Source organism: Manduca sexta, chromosome 18 (assembly GCF_014839805.1).
Source record: "Manduca sexta isolate Smith_Timp_Sample1 chromosome 18, JHU_Msex_v1.0, whole genome shotgun sequence".
Lineage (NCBI taxonomy): Eukaryota > Metazoa > Arthropoda > Insecta > Lepidoptera > Sphingidae > Manduca > Manduca sexta.
This window is the reverse complement of record NC_051132.1, coordinates 8,806,096-8,833,448: the sequence shown is the minus strand read 5'-3', so window position 1 is coordinate 8,833,448 and position 27,353 is coordinate 8,806,096. Positions and strand designations below refer to the sequence as shown.

Sequence of the window (27,353 nt, the reverse complement as noted above, 5' to 3'; positions counted from 1 at the left end):
GAGATCAACCAGGTGCGCTGGAGATGTAATATTGTACAAGTTTGTGCCCAATACACAGATGCGCTTTGTTGCCTCTCAGTCCGGTGAGGCGGCGATCCGAAATGAACGTAGAGAGATCGGAAGCTGCAATTTAGATTCAGCTAAGAGTAGCTTAATTAGACTACAAAAAATCAATTGAAAAAAAAACTTGAGCATGTGCTTTTCATTCGGGATTTAGAGACTGTCCATTCAAACAATGTATTTGTACCTAAGTAGTTTTTAAATCTGCTATATTGTGTGTTATAACAAAACCACTATTACAAAGGAAATGAAAATATCCACTATTTCAATGGCTTCTATTCTAAAAATATCATTGGAGCATAACTGGTGCCTCTTTCAACCTAGAATTCAACTTGTATCTATATCTATTTTACTTATAAATAGTACACAATAAACAGTTTTTTATATATTTAAGAGATTTTAGAAGAAGTGCGTATAGTGTACCAAATTTTTAATAGTCCAAATATTGCTTTAGTAGCAGTTTTATATTTTTATTCGCATTTATTGGTCAGCTGTTCATTTAAAAGCAGGCTATCAAAAATCTGACACGTAATAATAACCTTTAACCTGATCCACTTTTGTTTCATATTTAAACGGCTGACGTTATCATAAAAGTACCATAGAATCGCTAATTCAATAAACTGGGCATTTTCTAAATGATTAAAAACGCCTCTGCAACATATAAGTATTCCAGCTGATATTCGGTTTATTGCTGGGAGATTAAAGAGACGCTAACAATGCAAAAACAAGATAACAGTATGAATAATATGTTTTTATTTGACCTAATTACTCCAGCGAATTATAGTCTAATCGTTTTTTGACTCGCCAGTTCAGACTACCGTCATTGCAAAAGAATCAAACGTCGGATTTACAGTAATACATATTGGGAGTGAAGTGTGCTCAGAATCTTAGAATACTGCGGCAGAATGTGTTTAACACCATCCAAAATTATAAAAAATCTGTAATAATTGTAATTAGTTCTACACGGTTATTAGTGGTCAATCTTATGTCAGAATTCATTTGATTATCCGTCTTTTTTATTCGAATTTGAGAACATGTTTGGAACAACCATGTCCTCAAATTCTAATAAAAAAGCATTTTACCTTCAAACGACTTTACAAAGTGCATTTCATATAGCAACTTGTAACAGGAGTTTGAGGTCAAAGGTGGTTGGAATTAAAATCATGCCCGCTGATTATAGCTTCGACATTCTCAAGTTGCCTCTCAGTAATTTTTCCGTAGTACCTTTTAATAAACAACATACTGAAACAATATGATAATGAATGAGTATTGCATTACAATAAATATAACCCATAAAGTAGATTTTATCGGAGTTGTGTCCGAAGCTAAAAACATTCATAACAATGAAAATTATTATTCTGTTATCATCGACGCAAATAAATTTTATAACCATTTAACACTAGATCATTTAAAATTATGAGCGTCTAATATACACTTAATAATATTAATACATGTTTATAATGTCCAACATGCTTTGGAAATGAGGCTGAATATTTTTTAGCTATACGTCTGGTTATTAACGTATCCATCTATGATGCTAGTATAATTACAAAATTATGAGATAACTGAACAGAACCGTATTTCAATGCCATGTAAAGTAATGTTCAAAATTCTGCGTAGTTTTTACTGCTAAGACCTTATGACACGCGAGCGACATCTAGCTCGTATACCTATGAGAAAGTCAAGGTAAAGAAACGAAAGATACCATGTGGCTAACATTTTTCCGGTGTTGTCATTCGACCCGTCAGTTTCACTTAACCACCTTATGATAGTTATTCTCCACTCGAACCAGGGAACCCCCCATGTTACGTGACAGGAAGCGTCTACGCTTACCAATTTTCCTACCTTCTTGGTTTCCGGGAAAGACCGTGGTTAATCAAATGTATTACGTGTCGACCTAGATCGTGGTTGCATTGCTCCCCGAGATCACGTTTGATTCTTGACCTTTAAAATATTAAAGTAAATTCGAAGAAGTTCCAATATTAGCACCATGACTGATGAAACAATTCGTTGCTTCTACATTTATAGCATTTCAAATATTTTTAATTAAAGACTATTGCCGGCTCTAGCTACCTACTCCCTTTTTACAAATAGCTTTGCTTTAAGCTTTGAATGAGGAGAATCAAACCCCAAATCTTGATATAATGATATTCCCTTTTTTATTTTACAATGTACAATCGGACGACCAAGTTCTATTACATAATAGTTTCTATTGCAACACAACACACAGTGATTAAGTACTTATCATATTGAACATAATGCCTAATAAAAATAATCACGTGCGGGAAACCGCAGGTAACAATAGCTCATTTCCTTCATTATCTCATGTTCGCAGAGGCGCGACCCACTCAAACCTGGTGATATGTGACGAGCACGGCCATGTCGTCGGCAAGGCCACCGGCCCAGGGACCAACCACTGGACTCTTGGGATTGAGGAATGTGCTCAAAGGATCCTCATGATGGTGCGCGATGCTAAAGAAGATGCTGGCTTGCCTGTTGATCAGCCTTTAGATTCGCTGGTAAGTTCAATATTATTTCTTCGGGCCGCGCTGTGCAGGCATTATTTTCGTCTAAGTTTACTCTGTTCTTGCGGTCCGAGTTCTATCTGCTTTAGGTATCATTGGTGTAATAATTTATATTTACGTAGTCAAAGATTATTTCTGATAAGTTAACAAAGGTTATAAATACACGAAAAAGCAACATAATATTACTTAGAAATTTGTCTCCTCATCGCAGTTCTTCTAAACTGACCAACAAAACTGAAGCGCAGTATAAATGACAATTGTAGTTATAATTTAATCAAGTCTCCCATGCAATGAGGTATACAACATTAAATTCAATAAAATTGTTATTCGAGAATTTTCCTTATTATTTCTACTATGTATGTAGACCGCCCACTACCTTCAGTTCCTGATGACGTCCAATGCAATATGTGTAGGAATCTTTTCATTAAATGGAGTAATTTATCGTGGTATTAAATATCACATAGGTGTGGTTCAGATGCATTGTTTGCCTCTTTAAAAGATTGTTGCAGCTGACGTCTTTCACGTTGGGTACGTTTGTTCATGCCACATTATTCATACTTATAGATGGTATAGTCGGCCAGTGAGAAATATATCGTCTTTGATAGTACAATACCGGGTTAGTGTCAAAAAGATTGTTCGGTATTATGAATTCTGAGTTTAGTATAGTAAGTATCAATCTCGATTGGGATTTTTTTCGTCATTTATGCGGTGTTACACTATCCCCGACGAATTGTACTTGTATTGTGGTACCATGAGTGGCGATGGGTGACATTTTCCGAAAAGTAACCCGACATAATATGTAGGTACTACTAATATACATAAATGTGGTTTACGAATTGTTCCAATTATAATTAAATTTTACGTAAGTTACGAAAGGGAAGTCAGCAGCAATGGGGTTATATGGATTCTTCGTAGACTGTGTACCATGTTTTGAGTTATTTACCACGATCTTATGAAGTTATGGATTATGAAATTAACATCTACTTGTTATGGTAATTACCTTATTTAAGCTTGTATCGATATTGCTATAGGATTATAAATGATTAAATTAGTAAGTTATTACTTGTTATGGCAATTACCTTATTCAGCACTTATCGATATTGTTATAGCAATAGTTTTCCTTTGTATTGAAAGACGTTACTTCCTTTGACGAATTACAGGATTATTCGGGTTTGTTTCATTTAATGTTTGTTTTGAAATTATTTCTTTGAACTTAGAATATATTTTATCGAAACGAGCAACTGGTGAATTTTCTCTATGTACGATGCTCGACATAAATTAGACATGAAATATTTATTCATTTTTATTTAAAATTTTAGACACGTGGTATATAGACGGACTTAATGCCATGGGCGTTCTATCCCAGCCAACCTTAGGGTAGTGGAGATAGGGCGAAAGCAGGTGCATAATAAAAAAGAAAAAGAAATATTATATTACTAACCCCACGTAATTTGAGTTTAATTATGTATGAATATCTGTTTATTCCAAATTAAACCAATATATACTTGACGATTTGTCATGTAATAAATCGTATGTTATACATTGTTTGAACTCTTCATTAACATTAATATAAGCAATTCAGCCAATACGCGACAATTGGAATCAATTTCAGTTGAATTTGTGTTCTGGGAACGAATGTTTGCTGTAGTGCGTCATTTGTTTTGATTTGTAGTTAGATATGACTTGTCAGGTCGAATGTCGTATGTGGGCTTTGGAGTGTAAAATCGTAAATTAGAAAGTTAGGAAACCTTTCACTTAAAGATTAGGATAGACATCTGAAGAAAAAAAATACAGTCTAATTGAGAATCTCCTCTTTTTTTGAAGTCGGTTAAAAAACAAGCACGCTGTTTGTTAATAAATACTATTACGTAAAAGCAGTGCCATAGATAACCCCATCCACCCCCTATGACTTATAACAAAAAAATAAGGATCACCAACATGTCAGGTACATGAAATATTAGTAATTACAAGTTGCACAATACAATTTAAACGCCATAGCCACAGACGATGATGACGTGCACAAAAATGAGATTGAAGGCATATTATTACAACAAAGAAAATTAACATAACCTTAGTATATAGATACTAGTTACCAATTTTGGGGTAGGTGCCTAATTAAAATTGTTAGTTAAGCTAGATAAATACATGAACAAATGTACTATAACAGTACCTACCTATATATACTGGTTAGCATTTTGGAGTCAGTGACTCATAAAAATTGCTAGTTAAGCAAGATTAATACATGAACGATAAGTAAATTTAATTAACGTCCTCCATTTTTGAAGCCGGTTAAAAAAGAAATCAATACATAATGGTGATTTGAACATAACATAATACATTATGGAATATTGCGTTTCCTCATTTTATGCTAATATAACATTAGAGTACAACATTGATGGACTACATTCGCATAGCATTGAATTTTATTTTCAAAACAAGTTTTGGTGTCTGCGAAGATATTGATGTCACTATTTTTATGAAGATAATTAGCCAATCTGTTAGTGGGAATTTTGACCGAGTTTAGTTTTGGAAAATTTCGAACTAAACAGAATATATTTGAATTTTCGAAGGAACTTAGCGGAGATATTTCTTTGGACTCTATCAACTAATCGTGGATAATCGAGTTAGATGAACTTATTAACACGTAATATTTAGGGTCTCATAATGGCCATAATTATATTGGTATAAATTAACTAACTCGCCATGGTGAGTGCTATCGAAGTACATTATTTATATGGTGGTATAAATAATGTACTTCGATAGCACTCACCATGGCGAAAACTCTCTTATAATAATAGATCTACCATCAAGTTACGTCGATAAAACATAATGTATGTAAAAGTATACGATAATTGAAATTAAACTAATTTTCCGGATTCGCGGTTTTTTGTTTTTTATTTTTCTCCCGACGTTTTAAACAAAAGAAATCATTAAGTATACGATAAGTTAATATTATTTTAATATTAAGTAGTTTTCCCGCGGCTCCGCTTGTGTGAAACATTTAAAGCACTGTAGCACTCAAGACTAATGTAGCTTCATATTACTTAAAGAATTTTCAAAATCGGTTCAGTAGTTCGAATGATTTAGTATATTGTTATTTTTTAACAATATTATATTATTTAATTATACGTGTGCGGAACCTGACCCCAGTGCACCTGATAGTAAGTGGAGACAGACGACAGATGTTTACCCCGCGCCAGTCGACACAATTATGCCGGCCTGCTGGAACCGAATATACACAGGCGGATCCCGGAACGCGACAAATTTACGTGTGCCACTATGGTTTTAACACCCTGTGTACGGTGGTCGCTATCTGGGCGGATATAAAATATATCCACCGGCAAATAAATATTTTGTAATAGATATTGGTAATAAACATGCAAAATTAATTTGGTAAAAGTCGTTTCATCATTAATAATAAGAATAACTAATCAGAGAAACCGGTTTATAATCTACATATTTCGCTACAATCAATTATAATTTAATCTATATCACTATAAGTAAACCAACGACTAAAATATATTTTTTATGTCAAAACCCGGAAAACTATAAACAAGCGTGCAAAACTGATTTTTTTAAACGGCTCCAAAGGTAAGACTTGAACGTAACTTAGTAGGATTATCATAACTATATCCAAATTATTTCTACTCTTCGCAGGGCCTGACACTATCAGGGTGCGAGCAAGAGAGCAGTAACGCTGAGTTAGCTGCTAGCGTCAGAGAGAAAGATCCCAACTGCGCTCGCGCTATATACGTGGCGTCGGACACAGCAGGTTCGCTGTTCACAGGAGCTCCTGACGGCGGCATGGTGCTTATTGCTGGTAAGAGCATAGATTCTGAGTTTAATGCTTACGTCAGAGATGTAACCGATCTCCTTTTAAAGGTAATGTACATCTCAAACATTGCAATAACTACAGATGTAGATATCTTCACTCAAAATTTACATATAAAAATCTTCCAAATAAAACAGTTAGATCAGATCACTTAATATGTACAAGACACGTTTTAGACATAAGTAGCTTTTGTTATATTATACCTTTAGGAATTTAACATTTATTTATTTGAAAATAAACATTCAACACTTATAATTAAAATAGTATTCATTGGTACATATTTATAACAAAAACTTATTTACAAAAAGACAACACATACTCAAATTAGCTAACAAATAAGCAAAAGAGCAAGAACATAAAAATATAGCTAGCGACAATGACGTTTTACAAATATTTTTTTTGTAATAAAAACATCTTAGGCTAGCGAAATGCAACGATTGTGAACGTCCGTCCAATCCAAGATAAATTCAAGCAAAAGTTTATCGTCGACACAGTGGTCCGCGCGCTGCCGGTTTAGTTTCGCGCCATTTTTCTTTATTTTTTTTCGCACGACTGATCACGTTGCCCATGTCATTGTGACGTTGTAGTAAAGTCACGCCTCCCGGACTTTATATAATAATTTATAATTATATATAATATTATTTATCTTACGCTAGACCTATATTTATTGCACCAACTTTATTTTCCGAAATAAATAAACTGATGAATAGGGAAGTATGAAATTTTGAACACGAGTTCTTAATCCAATGTGTGCTCTTAAAAAGAATAAACAGAGACTTAATAAATAAAATATAAAATAACACCTAAACAGGGCTCAGGATTACGTAAACAAACCTGTTGAAATTGATTACGCATTACTTGAGTACGTACTATCACTAGCTCAAAGAATTTACATACACCCACTTTTCGCCAAGTGTTCCGTACCATGATGTGATAGCGGGCGAGCCTACCGCCATAACGGGCACAAGTTCCAGACTCCAGGCTGATACTGAGCAGAAAAACCCAAATATCACTCACTACCTGACCCGAGATTCGAACCCAGGACCTCAGCGCTGTCGTAGTGTGCAGAACAACTACGCCACGCTCAAAAAACAAACATTAGAAATATTAGACGTATTCTCACACAAGGAAGCGAGGTACCTTGACACCGATAATTGGATCTGTAACATGTCGAATTGTAATAGTCGGCTGTATTGAGCGGAAGAGATTGTTAATACGTCGTCTGCGAGGCGTGTCGTTCAAGAATGTTGTTATGCATGTTATTTATAAACTTGTTTTACAATATGGAAAATTATGATAAATCGTGCAAAAAGGCAAGCGTACAAATAATGAATTCTGTTAACTGAGAAATATGAGACTTATACGAGCACTAAACGTGCTGCAGTGACCCCGCTGTACCTGATGGAAAGTGGAGGGCTAATAGAATGTCGACTGGCGAGAGATGATTACCCCTCGGCCACACAATTATGCCGGCCTGTTGGAGCCGGATATACAAAGGCTGGTCCCGGAACGCGACATACATGAGCCACTATGGCGGGTTTCAACACAAGTACGGTGGTCGCTATCCGGGCGGATATAAAATATGTCCACCAGCGATATGTCAATGCTACGCGTATGATAAGAAAAATACGTTTTAGAATTGCTGGGGATTATTGATTCAAGGCAATAAATGCTATAAAATAGGTAATAAAGAAGGGAGGATACTTGATTGATTTGTCCTTTTTCTGTTCATGCAGGCTTGTTTGAGATGTTATCTAGGTTTTAATTCATATAAACCAGTGGCGATGGGTGAAGTTTTCATATGCATACACAACGTTCGATAATTAAATATTAAATAAATTACCAAAGGGGAAGTCTGCAGAAATAGGGTTATTTGAACTTTTAGCCGCAGATATATACGCCTTTAAATCTCATCTCAAGCAAGATGTCTGCTTTCTTGACTTCGCTTTAATATTAACCCTTCTAAATAATAGGAAAGGTCCATGCCCACCAATACAGGATTGGCATAACCATGAAGGCGGAACAAAGCTCAGTACGTAATACGTGTGTATTGGGGGAATCAAGCCGTCTTGCGAAATGGGGACAAGTTCCATCTATCAAACGATAACCTTTCATCTTTGCAATGTCGTGTTTTGATACGTATTATTGTTGTTAACTTATGGTATTGGGGTCAGGGAAAATTATAAGAGTATAAAATATGAAAAGTGCAAATCAAACTGTATTAGGAAAGTTTCGGTTTGACAAATAAATTGATAGAGTTGCGAAACTCGAGTGGCAGTGGGCAGGGCACAGGGAACTGATGGCCGTTGGGGCGGAAAAGTTTTGGAGTGGCGACCACGAACCGGGAGATGCAGCGTAGGAAAGGCCCCCACGAGATGGACCGACGATCTGGTGAGGTTCGCCGGAGTCCGATGGATGAGAGCGGCCCAGAACCGGTCCCTGTGGCCCTTAATGGGGGAGGCCGATGTCCAGCAGTGGACGATTCCTTGCTGAAATGATAATGATGATGAAATAAATTTATAAATATTTTTTGTAAAATTGCGTTGAATGTTATCTAGTACAATTAAGGTCCATAAATCTATACTAATCTATACTATTATACAAACCCGAAGAATTTGTTTGTTGAAGGCGCTAATATCAGAAACTAAACCGTTTTTGATTTATTTTTTACTAATAGGAAGCTATATTAATCGTGAGTGCTATTCGCTACTTTTATTCCGGGATAATATTTATCCCGGAAAACCTTTTTCGCGCGGGCAGAGCGGCAGGCTAAACATAGTTATTTATATAACCGTAATACAACTGAATTTATTACCATTGATTAGTATTATCAAGGTTTTAATATTCGTTTTTTGGTACACATTGTTTTCTTATCACCATGAAATTTATTACTGAACTCAATTGTATTTTCTATTCCAAATGAGGTCAAATTTTATAACAGCCTAGTTTTTGTTGAAGAGTTTGCCTGTGTAAAGTCAAATAAGGGGTAAAAGTATAGTACTAGTGCTGCTAAGATGCCGAAAAGTTTTAATATTTGAAAAAAATTTAAAGATTTTAGTTCCAACGACGAATTGTTTTGGTCCCTAAACTACACTTTCATTTGAAGAGTGACAAATTTTTGTATTCCGTTGGTGACCTTCATTTTGTTTTCGTTTTAGGGCTTAGTACAGTTTACGTCTGCCATTTTTGTCCGAAACGATAATAATATCAGCCCTATATTATATACTGACCCTGACTGAGTAGAGGAGACCCGAGCCCTGCGGTACAGAGCTCGGGTCTCCTCAACTACTGAGAGGGATTAGGCTTTAGTCCAGCACGCTGGCCTAGTGCAGGTTGCTAGACTTCACACACCCTCATAATTCCTATAGAGAACTTCTCAGGTATGCAGGTTTCCTCATAATATTTTTCTTTACCATTAAAGCAAGCGATAATTAACAAAGAATACCTACACACATAATTTTAGAAAAGTCAAAGATGTGTTGAGATTAGAAACTGCAGACATTCGTCTCGGCAGTCCGTTTAACACCCAACTAAGCTGTCACCGCTGGTTAAACTAAGTATATTTGCCCTGAATACAAATATATAACAGTATCGAAACAGCAATTGCTTGACTATGAGTTCATTGCTCCGCCTTTCACTATTGTAGGGGCCCGATAGACGTACCACAGCGCGATGCGCTCAGCAGGTCTAAGGTCTCGCTCCTAGGTCAAGGGACATTTGAAATTCGAAGGTCACCGATTGGATATAGGATTCCTTTTTGGATACTTTGTGTAGATAGGGATGTGCCATTTCCTAAATATAAATTCAACTTTGGCGATATGATTATGTCGTTCGTATTGTACCTACATACAATATTTTACATACTTTTTTTTCTAACAGCAGGTGAAGACTCGTAGCTCACACTAGACCAGCGTGGTGGAATAAGGCCTAATTCCTCTGAGTAGTAGATGAAGCAAGTGCCCAGCAGTAGGGAGGGCTATATAGCTGATAATATTGTATTATTATATTATTCTAACATAAATAAAAATTAACACAAGATCTTTGCCGTGAGCCAGTGATATCTATAAACATAAATTAGTCCATTAGTATTGACAAGTTCATTTACTATTACTAGCTACTTGACTGAAATACTAACACAGTCCGAACTATGCTTAAAAGCTATATTTATTTAGCGGCTACGGTAATTAAAATTGTGACTAAGAATTCTATAATTGATTCGTCCATTGTCAAATGCATTAATGAATACAATGCTTTTTGCTTGCACGCCTATTAAAGCGCTGATTGAAGAGGGCATATCGACGGACAGAGCGTTTAGTTTTTGTCACAATATAATTAGTTGGTATTCATTATAATTATTGTACTATACGCGGCCTGAAGATAATTCTGACCAAATTCCTATAGAGTATAGTTTTTTTACACCGTATTGTCAACCTATTTCGGCAACTTGCTATTCTATTGTCGGCAGTAATAAAGATTTAGTTGGGAATATTTGTAGAGCACAGTATTACCTACACAATTATCATCATCATTTCAGCCGGGAATCGTCCACTACTGGACATAGGTCTCCTCCATTGAGCGCCAATATCAATATCAATCTACACAATTCTGAGATTTATTTGTCGAATAGAACCCTATTGTGTATGTAATATTTAATTTTGGTTTTATTAATTGTAATGGGGAACGACTCGCTAAAATAAATCGTGTAATAAATCATAAGTTACAAAATGAGTCAAATAAAAATAAATTACTATAGCTACCACAACTACTTTCTAATAGGCACAAGTCTAGATATAAATTAGCAATACTTGTCGAACTATGCAAGTAATGTCATAAAGATGGAGTAGGTTGGTTATAAATGTGAAAGTGTATAGGATTTATTTGTTACTCAAATAGCATAATTCGAATGGATTCGACACTAGCTTTTTATTTATTTATTATCAGAGAAGCAGTAATAACAAACTTATAAGAGCCTGTATCCTGTTTATAGCTAATTGTTCGTTAAATTCGCAATATATCTGTCAAGTCTGTTCTGGAAAATATTGGTATATTATAAATAGATATTTTCATAGGAAAAAATATAGTGCTACTTGTAGTTCTAAGGGAAGTTATTTACGCGGTTAAATGGTACGATGTGAGACATTTATGTCGAATAATAATACGGACAAATGTTTCATGTGACGTCCTGAATTTAAGTATACACATGTAAATCATTAAGTCGGTTTCGAGTCGAGAAAGGTTGCAAAGACTCGCTGTAATCAGGCCGTTTATAACAGGTCGAACTAGATATCTTTAATGAAAGTCGATGTTCAGAAAGTGAAGTAATTATAATAAAAAAAAATAATTGTATAATTGTGAAATGTGGGTAGATATTGTAACTTTAAGTTTTCGGAAAACCAACAACTCAGGTCCCCCGTGACCATGAAGGCAGCAAAGTCTTCGAAATTTCTGGACAAAATTATAAACAACCGATAAAGTCAGAAAAAATATTTTATTTCAAATCTTGATAATAATGTTTGTTAGACATAAATCTACTACGCGAGAATCATTCCCCAGGACCCAGACTCGCAAGCAAGACAATAAGCCTCTGCGTAATAACTATTCTGGCGTATCTAATAAACTTTCTACCCGTAGGTACGGGATCGAACGCGCTGTTACGAACGCCTGACGGCGAGCAACACGGATGCGGCGGATGGGGGTATCTGCTCGGAGACGAAGGGGGTGGTAAGTGATTTATATATATAGCCATGGTCAAGCGCAATGTCGAACATCCACCCATGAGGTAGACAAATGACCTCAAAAGTCGCATGAGGTCGCTGGATGCGGACCGCTTACAATAGGTCGATTTGGAAATGGGAGAGGCCCATGTTCAGCAGTTGCTGATGATGATGATAGGCAAGGTAAAGTAACTACATAGCGCTTGAAGGTAAGTGCATTGACCTAATAGAACTTTAATAAAAAATAGAATACTACCTTCAGGTAGTTAATAGTAATTAGAGGTTAACCTCGAAGCGACTTTAAGGTTCAAAATAGAGTAAATACATTTGGCGCTAAATCTAGTGACTATATTAAGTAATAACTAACATTTTTTTATACCCGAAATAAGCAATAACTATGTCTTAGGTTTTTACAACCCGCACAATACTTAGAATTAACCTACTAACTATACCAACATGAACCCTAGATCTAACTAAAACGATTAGCTACATTATCAGGCTTAATCGTTAAGTCGACCCACTTACAGGTGACCAGCTTTCTACGTTGATATTTAGTTTATTGTTATTTATCATGCAATACAAATTGAGCCAAAAGTCCTGGTTGTTGACCTAAAGTGTACACTGACTTTTTTAATTCCAGTAAAATTGTGTTATAATATAGAGCATAGGTTTAGAATGATCATAGATTGACATTGTAGCCAGTGTAACTATTGACCATAATTATTAGACTTAACATCTCCTATTCAGGATGGCGAATGCAGTGAAATATCTAACAATACTTTGTAATTGAAGGTGTTGGATGACTTTTCTACTGTTTATGGGCGGTCGTATCACTTACCACCAGACGAACGTCATTCAAAGAAATAACAACAAAAAAAATACGTATAACCAGTTTTTTATTGTCACTTTCTCGATAGTGTAAGTCCCACAATTTTTGTACCATCCTTACCCCTTCCTGTATTTTCAATGACAATTTTTTGATATTCGCATAATTTCATTTTAGTTGCACGGCGTGCCCCCACAAAACGAAATTAAAGAAAGACGCTTCTTCCGTAAGGCTCATTAAAAACTCTCTGAACCTACAGTTGAGGTCATCGTATTAAAATTCTTCGACACCTTTCCATCTTCATAACCTTACTGTCCATTATTCCAGCATACTGGATAGCCCACAAGGCTGTTAAGATGGTGATAGACGACGTGGACGGGCTGCGTCTCTCTCCCCACCCGACCCACCGCGTGTGGGAGGTCATCAAGGAACATTTCAACGCGGACACCAGAGCGGATCTCCTGCCGCATGCTTATAAGGACTTTAATAAGTCGCAATTTGCCGGTGAGACAATATATTATGGATCTATTGTGTTATTTATATCTGCTGGAAAGTGCGCGTGCGCATGTTCCTGAATGTAATAAAAACAATTTGTTATATCACTACATAGTATAAAACAAAGTCGCTTTCTCTGTCCCTATTTGTGCTTAAATCTTTAAAACTACGCAACGGATTTTGATGCGTTTTTTTAATAGATAGAGTGATTCAAGAGAAAGTTTTTTATATGTATAATAATAACATCCATTAAATAGTGGAGAAATCAGCATTGCACCCGTGCAAAGCCTGGGCGGGTCGCTAGTAAAACATATATTAGAGTTTAGTTTTCGATTAGGGAAAGAAGGTTTACGTAGAGCAATCAATTAATTTGATTTATGTTAAGATATGTAATATGCGCAACAATTCAAAATTCTTCCCCAATTAGGAAATTCGTAAATGTCGCACAAAGAAAACACGTTTATACGTGTGCATTTTTGTTAAAATTTTGAGGAATTCCGGTCTATGTCCTTGATGTAACCGATCAGAGTGCATTGATACGGACTGACAACACTAGCTCTAAATTGATGGGCTTCAATAATCGTACTCAATTCGTTGCTTATTGGATACAATTGAGACAATTGGCATGTTTGGACTCAAGTATTTGACCACTGCTACTTCACTTCCACTGTATAGCCAAAATGGTACTTCGAAATACTGAACTGTGTAAGTATATGTATGTACATCTGTTAAGATGTTTACCGTACATTTTTTATTTTATTTACCCTTTTAGCAAAAAAATCCCCACTGTATACTATGAATTAAAATATATATTTGTTATTCGATTGTCTAAATATATGTGAAATAGTATAAATAATAAATTATATTTCCAGGTGTGACATCAAAGCTGTCAGCACTAGCGTACCAAGGCGACGAGTTATCTCGTCACATATTCGCGTCAGCGGGCGGTGCGCTCGCGTCGCACGCGGCAGCGCTGGCTCGTCGCTGCGCCGCGCCGCGCCTGCGCGTCGTGTGCGTCGGCTCCGTGTGGCGCAGCTGGGACGTACTCAAGCCGGGCATGCTCAGCGAACTCGTTAGGTCTAAGGTTCGTCAATGAATTGTCGAATGACAAACCATTTTAATACGAACAACTATGTATGTTATGCTGCACTTTTGCTAGTTCGTGTATTCAATACAAGAAGTTACTTTCATATTATACCACAACATGACCAGGATTTGTCACTTTTCAGATCAGGCTATACGCAGGAATGTGACGTCATGGTTGTACTATGCTAGTCATCTATTTCTCACCTTAAGCTTAGCAAAAGAACCAACATTCGTTCTAAGAAAAGTCCAACATAAATAAAAATATTTTTCACAAAGCATTTAAATATTAAATACTTAAAATTACATACTCTTTACAGGTAAAGACAGAGTTAGAGCTGGTCCGTTTAAGAGTGTCGAGTGCCATGGGCGCTGCCTGGCTCGCTGCAAGGCATATAGGCTACGAGTTACCACGAGACGACTCCGCCTTCTGCCAGGTATTCTACACCTACCATCCAGAAGAGACGGTCAACGGTAAGATGATGAATGGTAAACTGAACGGCAACATTCAAAATGGCGTCGAGAGCTGCGGCTGCGGCGATTGGAGTGATTGGAGCTAGTTCACAGATTATAAAAGCATTGTATAGTTCTATCTATAAGGCAGCTATTGTTAATCTCTATGGCTTGAAGTTAGTTGCGAATGTCGGTATTGTTTTAGAATAAGGGTCAAAGCACATGATTTTAAATATGCTAATGTCGCACAGTAAACGGATGTAGTTTGAAGTTTGTTCTTTTTAATGGGCGCACTGAAAACGCTTATAAATTTGTATGCATGAGTCCTTAAGAAACGAAAGGTGCAGAAAGAGTACCAACTCTTAGATGCACCAGCATCTAACTTCACAGTGGCCATAAAGTTGGGGCGAAATGTTAGCTGCCTATTGGAAAAATATTTTTTAATCTTATGTATTCTAAATCGTAGCTGTAAACTTAATTTAAGACTAAAATAGCACGCAAGAAAGAGAAGAAATGAGGTCATACACAATTTCAACTATACCAAAATTATAATTTTATCAGCATGTTCCATACATCCCATGTCAGCATGTTACATACAAGTATCAAAATGTTTCCAATTTTATTTTTTTAAGATACTTGTCCCGATTGTAATATGTTTTATTGTTTTATAGTTTTAATAGTAGGATTAAAGAAAGGAGCGAGATATATAAGATAATGTTAGTACCTTACTTCTTACTATCTTATCTTACAAATATAATGCAAAAGTTGGTGAAAATGTTTGTTAGAATTAAACTCAGAAACAGCTGAACGGATTTGGATGAAATTTGTCACACAAGTAGACCATTTCCTGGATTAACACAAAGGTTACTTTTATCCCGGAAATTTACTCCAATGTAAAATAACACATTTTTTATTACATTTTTTAAAGAGATGGCTTAATATCGTACAGTTGGAGTTATGAAACGCTGGTGTTTTAGGAACTTTAGTAGCTGGAATGTCTTTTACGTGGGCGAAACCACGAGCAATACCTAGTATTACGTATTTTTAACCATGTTAATCATCAATATTCCAAAACAATAAATTTGTCGTACATCTAAATCCTATTATATTTTTTTTTCGAAACAATGTGAACTGTGATAACCAATTAAAAAAAAAACCTCTTTTCCTATTTGTGGGGCAATGAATTTATCTTTTCGTTATTTTATTATTTTTACTTCATCTTATTCAATGTGCCCAGTGGTTTATTTAAAAATATTATAGACAATGATAATGTCAGCATGTTAAACTTTGTTATGATTGGCCCATTTTTGCGATAGATCGAAAAAAGCGATTGAGAGCGTACATTGAAAAGTTTTTCGCCTACACTTGTTTACTAACTATTCAGTTCTGTCCACACTGTTTTTCTTGGTAGTGTAAGCGTTAAATTGATAGGGGATTTTACTAATAAATGCTGTATGTGTCTTGATAATAATATGTTTTGTCTTGCTCCCTCTGAAAGTAAATGTCATTGAATAGAACAAGACAAAACATTGAATCACAATCACAGACGTATACAATGATTATTAGTTAGGTGTTAAGAATGTATTATAAAAAGAAAATAAACTTTTGGATCATGAATTGTATCAAGTAGATATTTCTTCATGAAATGTACTTCTAGGTGATAAAAAATAAAACTAAACTTGGTAAAACCAAGATGAATTCAACATTATTTTTTTATATGTACAGTGTAATACATAAGTATGTTTATCCATTAATTATTGTAGTCAAAGGCTGTCATTAGTCCAGAGAAGTCATTTAAAATGAAAAATATTCTTATAATTAAGAATGATCTGAAAGTATAAGTGTAATGATCTGGTCTGACCTAGTTGTTGTAGAATAGTAATAAGATTTATAATTGTTCTTTGTAAATATAAATTTAGTATTAGTATAGTTCCTAATTTCTATATTTGTACCTACACTACTATATATTGTGCAATTCATTACACATATCACCTATAAGCATTTGTTTTATTATATTTCTTATTATTTCTCCTATTTGGCAACAACTGTGAGATTATGATTTATTATGACAATGGTTTACCTAGTAGTACAAGCTCTCACTAATATATGCTTTTGATAATATGTTTTGAAAGCTTCATAAATAATAACTTTCACATGAATTAGGTAATAAGCGTGAACGGGCAGCGCGTACGTACATAATACTCAAATAAATAAAACTTAGATCAAATCATAAGTAACTAGCTCTTCCTTCGTTAGCGCCTTTGCGGTTTATTTTCTTAGGAGCGATTACAACACTCGAAGGCTAATACAACAGCTTTTACTCAATAAATTTTTTCTTTTACCATGTTACGCCGTAGTCAACGTAGTCAATATGAAAAAGTTTATATTTTAACCAATATACAGACCAAAGAACATTAAAATACTACGGATCCAGACAATAGCTGCTTAGTCAATTTAACCAGATCATCGTAATATTATTTACCTTTTTTTTATTTATTAAAAATGAGTAAAACGTCTGTTCACAGTTCCAAATTCTAACGCAATTTTGCCATTAAAAAGTAATTGATCGAATGAATATTTTTTACCTATGGAGAATCCCGAAATAGCTGATATTTAACACGTTATCATAACGGTATTAACGCTATAACAATGAGGAATTCACTAAGGTCACAACATTGGTAAGTCAATCTGACAGCGTCAGCCCTTTAATATTGTCATTTACTTATAATTCTTTCGTAGATTGACACAAAGATTTTGTGCAATGATTGTTTCAAGATTTTCTCGTATTTTTAAACTGAAACCAATCACAAATATTAATTGCCGATGTACATACCGTACTGTACATTCATATAATAGCCATAATAATAGTAGCGAAAGTGCAAACGAATATTATTACAGTGGTGTTTTGGCTGCAGCTGCTGGCATAGTAGGTTTTTTTAGTTTACGTGAAAAATTATACGCTGCTAGTGTTTACAACGATTTATCTGGAAGAAGGGAGAAATATAATTTTATTGCGGACGTTGTAGCGGTCTCGGCGCCTTCCGTGGTTTACATAGAAATAAAAGATGGAAGACGATTGGATATGTTTTCTGGAAAACCAATAACACTCTCAAACGGCTCAGGATTTATAGTAAAGGAAGATGGGTTAATATTGACGAACGCGCACGTTGTAGTCAACAAACCTAATGCCATTGTTAGTGTGAGATTACAGGTAACCAAGTTTTTGATTATTATTTCATCATTTGCTAATATTAGTTTGCGTAACAAATATTGTGCAATCTGTTTCTCTAAATATCCATAAGGCTGTAAAGTATATTTTTAAAAGTGAAATAGCATTGATTAATTACATAAAAAATTGCATCAGAAAAAATAAAATGCTATCCGCCATTATGGAAATGATATAACTGAAAAATGATACAAGATAAAGAAAATTTCTTTTGCTGCAATATTATTATAAAAATACTTAACACAATCAAAATATATAAGTGAAAAACTATATTTTAAGATCAAGCATGATAATTATATGACATAAATTTAGTTTTTGCAAATAATTAAATACGAGTTTAGGAATAAGTTAGGGATATTTGGGTTTCCAACTAAATGTTATAATGGTTACTGTAATATAGTTGTATTACTCTTATTACGCTTTTTGGTATTTTATTGCACTCGCCATTCTGAGACATGAAATGTTAAGTCTCATTGAGTCCAGTTGTTACACTGGTTTAAATGTCCTTGAAACCAGAACACAACAGACAACAGAAATAGACATTGCGGTGGTACCTACCCAGGCAGACTCTCACATATAAGATATCTACCACCAGTAAATGTATTAATGCAACAGCTAATTTCATGATGCAAACAATTATATTTACAAAATGATTCATACACTTGTGTAATTTTTATCACTTGTGATATAGTGACAAAAAATGCTTATGCCTAACAATATGTAAATAATTTTATTTATTATACAAATTAAATTTATTTATTATAGATTCAAATATTTCAGGATGGTTCAACGCACACAGGCTTAGTGGAGGATGTAGATGTTAAATCTGATTTGGCCACGCTCAGGATACCAGTTAATGGGCTTCCAACCATGAAGCTTGGTTCGTCAGCAGACATCAAGCCTGGCGAGTGGGTTTGTATTGTATTATAAATAGACTAAGAAACAAATTTTCTTAATCAAATTACTTATAATGCTTGTAGTATATGTATTCTTATGTATGTATTTGTCACTAATTCTATCTATGCAGTGTACAGTGCACACCACAACTGCCCTATCTTCTTTTTCAATGTCCATGTTATATGGTTGTCTGTAAGATATTGCCTCGAGTGGTAACCCCACCAATTATAGTCTATTTATAAGTGGTTATACTATATACAGGGTCATTTTGACATTGTTTTACTAAATGAAGCCACATACTTATCTACTTGGAAATAACACTTTACAATAAGTTACTTGAGCCGTATATGTAAAATGAAAGAGTGTAAGTTTCGAACAAAATAAATATTAATAAAAAGTTACTTTAATTTTACGGGCCCTAAAGCCACCTTTACTACTCTAAGAGAATTCGTTGCAGCAGCAACAACATACTTTCACGCAGAAATACACTCACGCATAAGCCATATTCACATTAAGCTACAAAATGTTCAAAAAACCAGAACACTAAAACCAGAATTTTTGGTGAAAATATTCGTTACTCATGGATGATTTTAGGCACAATGTCGGCAAAGGGAAAGACGAGTATGTGGTTTCATTTAGTAATGCTATTTCAAAATGACCCTGTATTTTTACTAATGTACATGCGTACAAAAAAGAATTAGTTAAAATAAATATAATAATATTTTGTAATAAGCAATTAACACAAAAACATTTTTCTGTGATCAGTTATTAATACATTCTATACCATTAATTTGTTATACTAATATTTAACAGTGCCAAAAACCCAGTGTTGTCAAGATAAAACAGCAAACTTGCTCTGCAAACTTGATTCTTTTTAATATTTCCAGGTTGTAGCTATGGGCAGTCCATTGGCTTTGAGCAATACAGTAACAGCTGGTGTGGTCAGTTCAACTCAAAGGGCGAGTAAAGAACTAGGATTAAAAGGTATACATACAAATTATTCATACTGAACACAGATATTAAAATACATTCTTATTTTTTAGATCATTCATCGCCATTAACCATCATCCTCATTTATTTATTTTCTATAGACCTTAATATTTGACATTATAACTATTTAAATTTTGAACTCTTAAATGATTTTTAAACTCATAATTACGCATTGTATAGATGAGTAAACTTCCTTGATTATCTATCTATACTATTATATAAAGCTGAAGAGTTTGTTTGTTTGTTTGTTTGTTTGTTTGTTTGAACGCGCTAATCTCAGGAACTACCGGTCCAAACTGAAAAATTCTTTTTGCGTTGGATAGCCCTTTGTTCGTGGAGTGCTATAGGCTATATATCATCACGCTATACCCAATAGGAGCGGGGCAGTAATGGCGAATCTCAGGAACTACCGGTCCAAACTGAAAAATTCTTTTTGCGTTGGATAGCCCTTTGTTCGTGGAGTGCTATAGGCTATATATCATCACGCTATACCCAATAGGAGCGGGGCAGTAATGGCTAATCTCAGGAACTACCGGTCCAAACTGAAAAATTCTTTTGCGTTGGATAGCCCTTTGTTCGTGGAGAGCTATATATAGGCTATATATCATCACGCTATATTCAATAGGAGCGGAGCAGTAATGGCTAATCTCAGGAACTACCGATAAGAACTGAAAAAATATTTTTGTGTTGAATAGTCCTTTGTTTGTGGAGTGCTCAAAGTTATATATCATCACGATATGATCAATAGGAGCGGAGCAGTAATGGCTAATCTCAGGAACTACCGGTTTGAACTGAAAAAATCTTTTTGTGTTGGATAGCCCTTTGTTCCTGGAGTGCTATAGGCTATATATCATCATGCTATAACCAATAGGAGCGGAGCAGTAATGAAACATGTTGCAAAAACGGGGAAAATTATGAGTTTTGAGAGCTTCCGTTGCCTGCGCTGCGTAAACGGTTAAAGTTATGCAACAATGATGTATGACGGGATTGTTTCACTTAAAAAGTTCTAAATAATATATCAAAGTCCCCCGCTGAATCTGTCTGCCTTAACGTGTTAAACTCAAAAACTACCTAACGTATTAAGATGAAATTTGGTATGGAGACAGTTTGAGACCCTGGGAAGAACATAGGCTCCCGGGAAACTACTATTTTTATAACGGAAAACTTTAGCCTGAAAAACTTTATAACGCGGGCGGACCCGCGAGCAAAAGCTAGTCTTTAATAAAATATAAAGATGAAGTGTTTTTTTGTTTAAACGCGCTATTCTCTAACAGTTTTTTTTTTCACTAATTGTACACTACATTCATCATTATCATCAGCCTACAGCTGTCCACTGCTGAACATAGGCCTCCCCTAAAGCGCGCCACGCTGTTCGGTCCTCCGCTCTCCTCATCCAGCGACCACCGGCGATCCTACGAATATCGTCGGACCAGCGGGTCGGAGGTCGTCCTACGCTACGCTTACCGAGACGCGGTCTCCACTCTAGGACTCGTCTGCTCCTGCGGCCATCAGTCCTACGACAGATATGGCCAGCCCACTGCCATTTCAGCTTGCTTATTTTACGAGCTATGTCCGTTACGTTGGTTCTCTCACGGATAACCTCATTTCTGATTTTATCCGCGAGAGAGACACCTAGCATAGCTCGCTCCATCGCCCGCTGCGCGACCTTAAATTTATGGATTAGCCTTACCGTCAGTGTCCACGTCTCGGCACCATACGTCATCACCGGTAGGACGCAATGCTCGAAGATTTTCGTCTTCAAGCATTGTGGAATCGTCGACGTAAAGACTTGACGAAACCTGCCGAATGCTGCCCAGCCCAACCGAATCCTCCTATCAGCCTCCCTCTCAAAGTTGTGCCGGCCTAGTTGGATAGTCTGGCCAAGGTAGACGTAATCCTGCACAACCTCGAGGGGGATGCCGTCGACAGATATCGGTCCCGGCACGACATGTTTATTGAACATGACCTTGGTTTTGTCCAAGTTCATGCCGAGACCGACCCGCCGAGAGGACCCACCTAGGTCGTTCAGCATTCCGCTAAGCTCTTCCAGCATCTCTGCAAAGATTATTATATCGTCTGCGAAACGAAGATGTGAGATGCGCTCTCCATTGACGTTGACGCCTCGTGCAGTCCAGTCCAGAGTCTTGAAGACGTCCTCCATCGCGTTGGTGAACAGTTTTGGAGATATTATATCTCCCTGTCTCACCCCGCGACGGAGTGGAATTGGTCTTGTTCTCTGGTCCTGAACTTGCACGGTCACAGTCGCAACGTTGTAAAGGCATCTCAGCACCTCAATATATCGCCAGTCGATATGACATCGCTGCAGAGATTCCAGAACAGCCCAGGTGTCGATGGAGTCGAAGGCTTTCTCGTAGTCCACAAATGCCATACACAGCGGCTGATTGTACTCTTCGGTCTTCTGTATAATCTGCCGAACAGTATGGATGTGGTCTACGGTGCTGTAGCCTTTACGAAACCCTGCTTGCTCCGGTGGCTGGAACTCGTCAAGTCTAATTAATGGCAAGGCGATTCGTGATGACCCTTGAGAACAGCTTATAGACGTGGCTCAGAAGTGAGATTGGCCTGTAGTTCTTCAATAGAGTCCTATCACACTTCTTGAAGAACAAGACCATCGCACTCCTGGACCATGCCTCCGGTGCGATACCCTGGTGGATGATAGCATTAAAAAGCCTCGCCAAAGCTGTAAGCAAGGGTTTGCCTCCAGCCTTGAGAAGCTCCGTAGTAATGCCATCATCACCAGGGGCTCTACCGTTTTTAAGCTGTCTGAGAGCCACACTAACCTCGCCGACGTCGACATTACTCCTGAGTATTATTGGCTTCTTTTATCCTGGAAAAATATTTATCTTAATGTTCAAATGTGTGCGCAGACGCAGGCAAAAGGTGTTTATTAATAAAACCTTCTACAGATAAAGACATGGTGTACATACAGACGGATGCGCCAATCACGTTCGGTAACAGCGGCGGGCCCCTCGTCAACTTAGACGGAGAGGCGATCGGCATAAATAGCATGAAAGTTACCTCGGGCATATCCTTCGCTATACCCATAGATTATGTCAAGGAGTTTTTGTCGAAGAGTATGTATTAAATTTAAATATTTTTAATCTGTTATTGTAATTGAATGAGAATGTAAGGTAGTTGTCTTGGATTAAACTATTTATATTAATTTTGATTAATATTGATTAAGTACAATTTTAATGTTCAACATTCGCGTAAACATAAGAAATAATTATAGTTTTTTAAGATTTTTATTTTATGATAGTGCCTTGACACTAATATAGTCTATTTTATTAACAATATTGCAGTAAATTAAGTAAAGGTTTGGCATTGTATTTTTGTTTTATAATTGTGAAATGATGACTTTGCAGGGAAAGTAAAATCGCCGCAAGTATCAAAGAGGTATCTTGGAATCACAATGTTGTCGCTGACGCCAAACATACTCATGGAGTTGCGAATGAGAAATCCTGAGGTAAAAATATGTAAGATACTCGTTATAAAATTCATAAAAAATATTCTATCATTTTATTATAAGTTACACATTTATAACCATGTAAAAAAAGTGTAAGTAGTAGTGACTTATGAAATTACAGATTTTAAAAATGTTAAAAACATCTTGATCCATATTAAAGGTCCCAGTCCATGTAAAAAAAAATAGGTATTATAAATAGTAATATTGATGAACTAAAAAAATTCCAGATGCCAACGGATATAGAAAATGGTATACTCGTTTGGAAAGTCATCATTGGTTCTCCAGCTTACAAGTAAGTAAGAATATAATATACCTAAAAATATTGTACATTATAAATAAAGAATTTCAATAAACATAGTATGTTCGAGGGGAACTATTTCGTCTGCATGACTGGGCATCTTTTTGCAATTACGGGCGATCTAATCGAAGGACAGGACAGGATTAAAAGGCGTATAATAGGGATTTTCTTTCACTCCTTTACCCATATGCAGGGCTGTAGCTACCGCCGTATCAGTCGTATCAGTGATACAGGGTCCCAAAGCTTCTCCCATACCTACATTAATCTAAGTAGGCGCCCAAAAGTTTTATGAAAGCACTGCCTAGAAGAGACCCCAACAAACTTAGATATAGGGCCCCTCTACGGCAAGCTATACTACTGCCTATATGGTTATTAAAAATGTACTTTGATGAGAATGCCTGTAATTGAAAAAGACGGATTCGTCCTCGTAGACGGAACATGGCTTGTTGACCTAACATAGTTTTGTTTAATTATTTTAATAAAATGGGGAATGTTCGAAGTATATTATACTCCATATACTGAGGCATAAAGGACCTTTATTTGGGACAAAAAATAGTGCTTTGTCCTTTCGCGTAGCCACAGAATATTACCATTTTTGTTCAAACATTTTTTTCTTTACTGGAGTAACAGCTATTTTTTATCGCAAAAATATACAGCATATTGATTCCCGGAAAACACGCATCCAGAGCTGTAAAAAATATTTTTATAACTCTCATAATTCTTTTTTTTAGATGTCTGCAATTTTTGCTTTGTTATAAAAAAATAAATAATAATAAATGAATACATATTAATAATGTTATTAATTTAAAAATCTTTTTGCCTACAGCGGAGGACTTCAGCCAGGTGACATAGTAACAAAAATCAACGGTAAATCTGTCTATAGTGCTACTGACATTTACACTAGCTTAGAAAACACCACTGGAACGTTACGCATCGACATCGTCAGGGGTCGGCAGAAACTTACGTTGTCCATTACACCGGAACTGCACTAATATAAAATTGTTGAGAATGGTGACACAATCAGAAGGCAGTTTTGGTGCAAAATTTATCGACTAATTGATATAATCAATTTTGAAATATTATTTTGTGTTAGTCTATTGACAGATTAATATTGGGTTCGTTGCGTTTGAAATTATTTTATGGGATTTATTTCGTATGAAATATGTAATTTATCCCAAATTGGATTTTTACTTGGAGTGTTGATATCTTATTTTATAGTACAGTTATACCTGCCTTAAAACAGAAGTCGCAAAAGTGACGTCTTCAAAGAAAATGAGGCAAAATAATATTATCAATGTTACAAATGTGACTGAATAGACAATACTAATAGACATGTGACGATTGTGACGTCATAATATTGTAAATAAAGTGTTTTTTGATCGTGTCGCTGTTCACAAAGTAATAATGAAGTTTTTTATATGATTCAAATGAATTATTATAGGTCAAGTTTATTTTTATGTATTGAGTTTTATTAAATATTTTTTTCTGTTTATAATTTTCTTTACTTCAGTAACCTGACGCAGTCAATTTAATTTGAACTATGAACTAGAATGGATACTAGCTAGAGTGTAAACCCATGAAGGCTTAAAATCACAGTTCACGGTCACTATACTGAACGTAAAATAAGTCTTCATTAAAATTAAACTATTTTTCGGATTTTATCGCGGTTTTTATATTAAAATTTTCTCCCTACGTTTCGGAGACTGCAGCCTTCGTGGTCACGGGGGGAATTTTTGTGATTAAATCCGAAAAATATAAATAGTTTAATTTTAATGTCTAACATTCGCGTAAACATAACATAATTGTTCATGACAAAAATAATATTGTACCTAAAAATCCACATTTATGATATTTTTGGTAAGTACGGGATAATATACAGGGCTATATCATAATATATATCTCAATATAAAAATAATGTTCTCGTATGGAAATCGCATTAAAAACCTAAAATATAAAAACACTACCCGCATTTAACAGAGCAGTGGCGAAACGTCCATACAACCGATTCATACCGGCTTATTTTTAACCATTGTCTTAGTTTGTTTACTGTTTTATTGGCCGCGATATATTAACTAAGGAAATATTTTTTGGCTTGGGTTATGAAATATTTCACCCTTCGCCATTGAGATAGTGGTACCTTCAAAGTAAACTGAAAAATGATGATGCAGAATCATTTACCTTTTTCTTCGCTGAAGTCGGGTTCTTATTTACAATATATAGCACTGAGTTATGCAATATAAAAAAAAAAAAAAACAAAAGTAAATTGTTTTCTTTGGTTAAAAAAAACTATGTTTCCGCCCGGGATCGAACCGGGGACCTTGTGCGTGTGAAGCACACGTGATAACCGCTACACTACGGAAACTTGTTGTAAAGTGACGAACTTATATACTTGTTTCTTAATTTATTTGCTGTGTAGTAAATTTATAAAGGCTTTACTAATGAAACGCTTCATATGTCTATATCATAGTTATACCTTTTGCCGTGCTATCTCTCACAGTAAATGTGCAACGTGAGAAGACAAAACATCGAATAACAACTATGTTGCGACCACACTACGGGATCATGACATGACACCCCCCCCGAGCCAATTCTTGTGCTCTCGGTCTCCACACCTCCATTGCCCATGCACGGAGGGACATTAGTCGCGGTCCTAGGCACTCAGTGAATGAGTGTATACCCCGTGGATGCAATTTCACATTGGGGTCTAAGAGGGACTCGTGAACATTTCCGCTCCATTTCACTCCGCTCATCCTAATACTTCCTCTTCCTTCCCTTCTTTCCTCTCCTATTTCTCCTCTTCCTCTCTCCCTCCAGGGCCCCGCAGTCGCTTTGCCGGGGGGAACCAGTGAACCGTTCGCAGGTTTCCCTCGGTGTTGGCTGCGGGGTCTGTAGGTACTTAAAAAAACACATGACAATCATCAAAGCCATAATTGAAACATTAACTAGGTGTATAATTATAATATTACCTATATATTTTACAATTTCTTTCAATACAGTATATGCCATAGTATAGTTCCGTTTGCGGTCATTTTTCGCATATCAAAGTCGATTACCGACGTATTTATTGCGCGAGTGGCCACACTACAGTTTAAAAAAGGTATATTAATGCCTAGTTCATTGTTAGGTATATTTAGGTCATCACATCACTTCACGCGGTTATTATGGAGTATTTCAATGCCATAATTATTGCAGTAAGCGGTAAGGTAGTGTCGCCTCAGTATTACAGACGCATACCACATTCATCAAGACGATAAGTATTCCTGTAGAACAGCCATACTCAAACCACGGTGCGCGGAACTTCTGCAAGGGCCACATGACTTCAAAAATTCTCTAAAAGCTATGATTTTTTTCCCAATATTACCAAAGCTGTAGATATGCTAAGAATGAATACATTATTTGTGAATACTTTTTATAAAAAAGTTACATTTTAATCACTTTCTTAGGTAACTAGTTCAATGAATTTATTC

General features: G+C 35.8%; 1 protein-coding gene and 1 non-coding gene across 2 annotated transcripts in view; one reads left to right on the top strand and one right to left on the bottom strand.

Moving 5' to 3' along the window:
- Window positions 1–25,377, top strand: part of LOC115453358 (serine protease HTRA2, mitochondrial) — a 32,376-nt gene extending 6,999 nt beyond the window's left edge. The window contains exons 2-14 of the mRNA XM_037439943.1: window positions 2,396–2,579; window positions 6,243–6,405; window positions 12,049–12,138; window positions 13,285–13,461; window positions 14,325–14,536; window positions 14,856–15,072; window positions 17,904–18,199; window positions 18,995–19,126; window positions 19,999–20,095; window positions 23,029–23,196; window positions 23,488–23,588; window positions 23,816–23,880; window positions 24,713–25,377. Of these exons, the coding sequence (XP_037295840.1) occupies window positions 2,396–2,579; window positions 6,243–6,405; window positions 12,049–12,138; window positions 13,285–13,461; window positions 14,325–14,536; window positions 14,856–15,072; window positions 17,904–18,199; window positions 18,995–19,126; window positions 19,999–20,095; window positions 23,029–23,196; window positions 23,488–23,588; window positions 23,816–23,880; window positions 24,713–24,878 (2,068 nt within the window). The 3' untranslated portion in view covers window positions 24,879–25,377. The remainder of the gene's footprint in view (window positions 1–2,395; window positions 2,580–6,242; window positions 6,406–12,048; window positions 12,139–13,284; window positions 13,462–14,324; window positions 14,537–14,855; window positions 15,073–17,903; window positions 18,200–18,994; window positions 19,127–19,998; window positions 20,096–23,028; window positions 23,197–23,487; window positions 23,589–23,815; window positions 23,881–24,712) is intronic.
- A 798-nt stretch (window positions 25,378–26,175) lies between these two features.
- Window positions 26,176–26,248, bottom strand: Trnav-cac. Its single transcript has one exon. It is a non-coding gene; the product is annotated as a tRNA-Val (tRNA).
- Between the last annotated feature and the right edge of the window lie 1,105 nt (window positions 26,249–27,353).